Genomic DNA, 3,358 nt, shown 5'->3' with positions numbered 1-3,358 from the left:
CCTCAGCCAGCTCCCTCAGCAGCCGCGGAGGGTGCAACATCTCCTTTTGATTTTAAAAGTTATCAATAAAATTTCAAAAACATTATCACACATTTTGTCTTAAATGCATGTCTGCATATACATAACATTGTCTACAACAGCACACTAATCTAGTCACAACATACAAACTACATCACCAAAACCTATTATTGTTTCTGAAATGAGAAGCATGCTTAACTTCAGAAAATTTGCAGGAATACCTTGCAAATCACTGATAATTTCTGATCCATGACTTCGATCTCTCCTTTCTGATTCTAGAGCTGACTGCAAATTGAGGAAGTCCTTCTCCAGTTTGAGTTTCGCATTCTCCAGCAGGCAGTTCTTATCTTGCAGTTCTCTATTATTAGCTTCCAGCTGCTGGATTTGCTTTGTGCTTTCTGTCTGGTTCTTCCTTAACCTGGCTGCAGTATCAGACTCTGACCGCAGCAAAGAGTTGGCTTCATCCAACTAAAGATCAATAAAAACATACTTCAGAATCAATTAAAATATAACAACTAGCATTTCTACTACAGACTACTAGGTTTTATGGATTAAAGAAATAAAAAGTAGTGTATTTTAAGATTACTTTTGAACACCAACACACGACAAGAAAGCACAGCTTATAAAACTCCATTACACATTTCAATTCCCTCCACTACTAAAAATATCTGTACTTCAAACAGCTATTGTTTTAAAATACACAAATATAAAGTTGGCATGCCTGTCTTTGTAGTTGGTTGATTTTCTCATTGGATATTTGAGAGTTCTGATTCCTCTTTTTTAAGTCTTCAAGCTGGTCTTTCAAACTGTTAACTGTAACAAAAACAATTCAACATTGTTAATCACTGCCATGAAAAAGCTTCAATTTGAACTAGAATTAATTTCTTTATCTTTTAAAAACCCACATGGAACAGAATCCTTCAAGCACGGTTCAACATACCCTCATTTTCCAAATTACGTTTCTTATCTGCTTCATGTTCTGCTTTTCTCTGATATTCGGTATTCTTATGCTGAAGAAGAGCCTTCTCTCTTTCTAGCTGTCGGACTGCAGACTCTACATTCTTCCTTGAAGTTATCTGGATATATTTAAAAAAACCCGACACCACTAATTATATACAGAATAATAGTATTCTTTAAATTATAAAAAGAGAGCTCATGTGCTCAGTTTAGTTTGTAATGGAGAAAGACAGCCTATTTGCCTGCTGCAAACACAGCGTATCAGAACACGTGGTCACATCTAACCCAGGACAACTACGGCCAAGAGATTTTACAATTTAAAGACTGTTTGATGGTTTGGATTTGACAAATTGCATAAACCCGCCTAGCAGCCACTCTAGAAGGACAGAAACATACAGGTAATGTAAAGTCTTGACATGTGCCTGGATTAGCAATACATTAAGTTGTACACACCCACTAAAGATAAGACAAATTTGTAGTAGCACTAAGGTACAAAGCTGGGCAAGCAATAGGGTCATTTTACTAACACTGAATGATGCAAAGAAAGGCTTTTCTCTTCTAGGAACACCAGTCTCACATCTTTCATTTTCAGAATTGTACATGGGATATTTACATTACACTGCCCTCCAAATTAAAAACACAGTAAAAAAATGAGCTCTGGAAAAACATGTGTAGTTGTAGTACAGAAATCATAATGAAAATATTTTAGCAGTGACAGCAATTCCATGCTTGTGGATATCAAGAAAACAAGAAAATGGTATTACTTGCTATAAATATACAGCTACTTAAAAGTAATTTGCTGTTTCCTAAGGAAAAAAGCCACACACAAATGCTGAAGTTCTAATTCAAATAATAACTAACTACAGACTTACCTCTTCATCTAGCTCTTTCACTATCTTCTCTAAACGAGTATTAGTAGACCTGAAGAAATTTGAAAAATATTTTAAAATGCTGCTGATTATACAGAAATTAGAATGTTTGAATGTGTCTTAATTAATGTATATTAATTTTATGTAAGATACTCTATTTTCAGCAGTCACATGAACCTTCAAGGACTGCGGAAATCGCTCAAACAACAGAGAGAATCTTATGGAGAGTTAAGGCAAAAAAAACCAACCCAAAACACAGTAGTCACAGGAGTAGCAACAGTTAAGCTAGCAATTTACAGTGTGGTATGCTTGCAGAGTGAAGAATCCTGAAGTGCATCAAAATGTTTTTAAGCATTCAAAAACAAAAAATGTAATAAAATGTCTTGATAAACATACCAAACATGTCAAAACAGTCTCACCTGTACTTCTGTTCTAGTTCATCTTTGGCTTGTAATTCGTTACTCAGCTGTTCTTCTAGCTTGCTTAGTTTTTTCTGAAACTGTGTAAAACATCAAAAAAGCTATCACATAAACCAAGTGTAATTCAATTAAATAACTAAAAAAGGAAAAGTGAGGAAAATTAATTCAGTATTTCACTGTTATTTTAAAACCATCACTAGAAGGTCACATCTTTACAAGGTATTAAACCTGGTGATTTTAAAGATACAGATCCATAGCAACGAAATTTGCTGCATGCTATATTAAATCTAATGATCCCTGAATTATGTGCCACAGATTGTGAGTCATAAAATTTATACAGGCAAAGAATGTGGTTACTGGCTCTTTGCTGTACTCTCTCTGTAGACAGACTTTCCACTGTAGCAGAATTTTTGAGATAGTCTTTTCTAAATAAAATCAAATAACAAAAAGGGAGGCACATGACCAAATTGGACAATATTCAGAGAACACTACTAAGCATGCTCAATGACCTCCCATAAAGAAGCTGACAAACACTTTTCCCATTTGAGAATGCTTTACTTTGCTTAGTAAAATATTTAAAAGAAATCATTACTCAAGTACCCAAATATTAATGAAATAAATTATAAATATTCTTTAATTTAAAAATAATTTAACAGTTGGACTTTATGATCTTAAAGGTCTTTACCAACCATAATGATTCTATAATAAATTTTGGATTCATCTCATGTCTTCAGGATTTCACCTACATTTACTTTTCTCCCTCCTTTTCTACACCCTAGACTTGAAATGTAAAGATCTGGTTTTTCTGAAAACACTTTGTAATTGTTACAATTCGAATATTCCAGAACAGGGATATTGAAAAGGACATCAAAACTGGAGATTCATTGCTTGAGAAAACACAAATAAAAGAAGCTGTCAGAAGTGAAGTGCAAAATTTTACCAACTGCGTTTACTATCACAGTGACATTGAATGTGATCATCACGTGAATGTGACATTACGTATTTTAAACAGCAGTAGCATTTCTTTTTAAAAGGGAAACTTTATCAATTTGTTCAGCAATGTCTAAAACTATTTGTCTATTCAGCAAAGGAAGG

The 3,358-nt window shown here is 33.9% G+C and overlaps 1 protein-coding gene across 1 annotated transcript in view; it reads right to left on the bottom strand.

Moving 5' to 3' along the window:
• Nucleotides 1-239: 239 nt before the first annotated feature.
• The window catches only part of LOC104539349 (rho-associated protein kinase 2), a gene marked incomplete at its 3' end in the record, with an annotated part of 34,654 nt that continues 31,535 nt past the window's right edge, over nucleotides 240-3,358 (bottom strand). The window contains exons 11-15 of the mRNA XM_010182849.1: nucleotides 2,264-2,343; nucleotides 1,848-1,896; nucleotides 959-1,094; nucleotides 740-831; nucleotides 240-486 (exon numbers count right to left, since the gene is read on the bottom strand). Of these exons, the coding sequence (XP_010181151.1) occupies nucleotides 240-486; nucleotides 740-831; nucleotides 959-1,094; nucleotides 1,848-1,896; nucleotides 2,264-2,343 (604 nt within the window). The remainder of the gene's footprint in view (nucleotides 487-739; nucleotides 832-958; nucleotides 1,095-1,847; nucleotides 1,897-2,263; nucleotides 2,344-3,358) is intronic.

The sequence above is a fragment of the Mesitornis unicolor genome, unplaced genomic scaffold (assembly GCF_000695765.1).
Source record: "Mesitornis unicolor isolate BGI_N332 unplaced genomic scaffold, ASM69576v1 scaffold17654, whole genome shotgun sequence".
NCBI classification, from domain to species: Eukaryota; Metazoa; Chordata; class Aves; order Mesitornithiformes; family Mesitornithidae; genus Mesitornis; species Mesitornis unicolor.
This window is presented reverse-complemented; position numbering and strand designations above follow the sequence as displayed.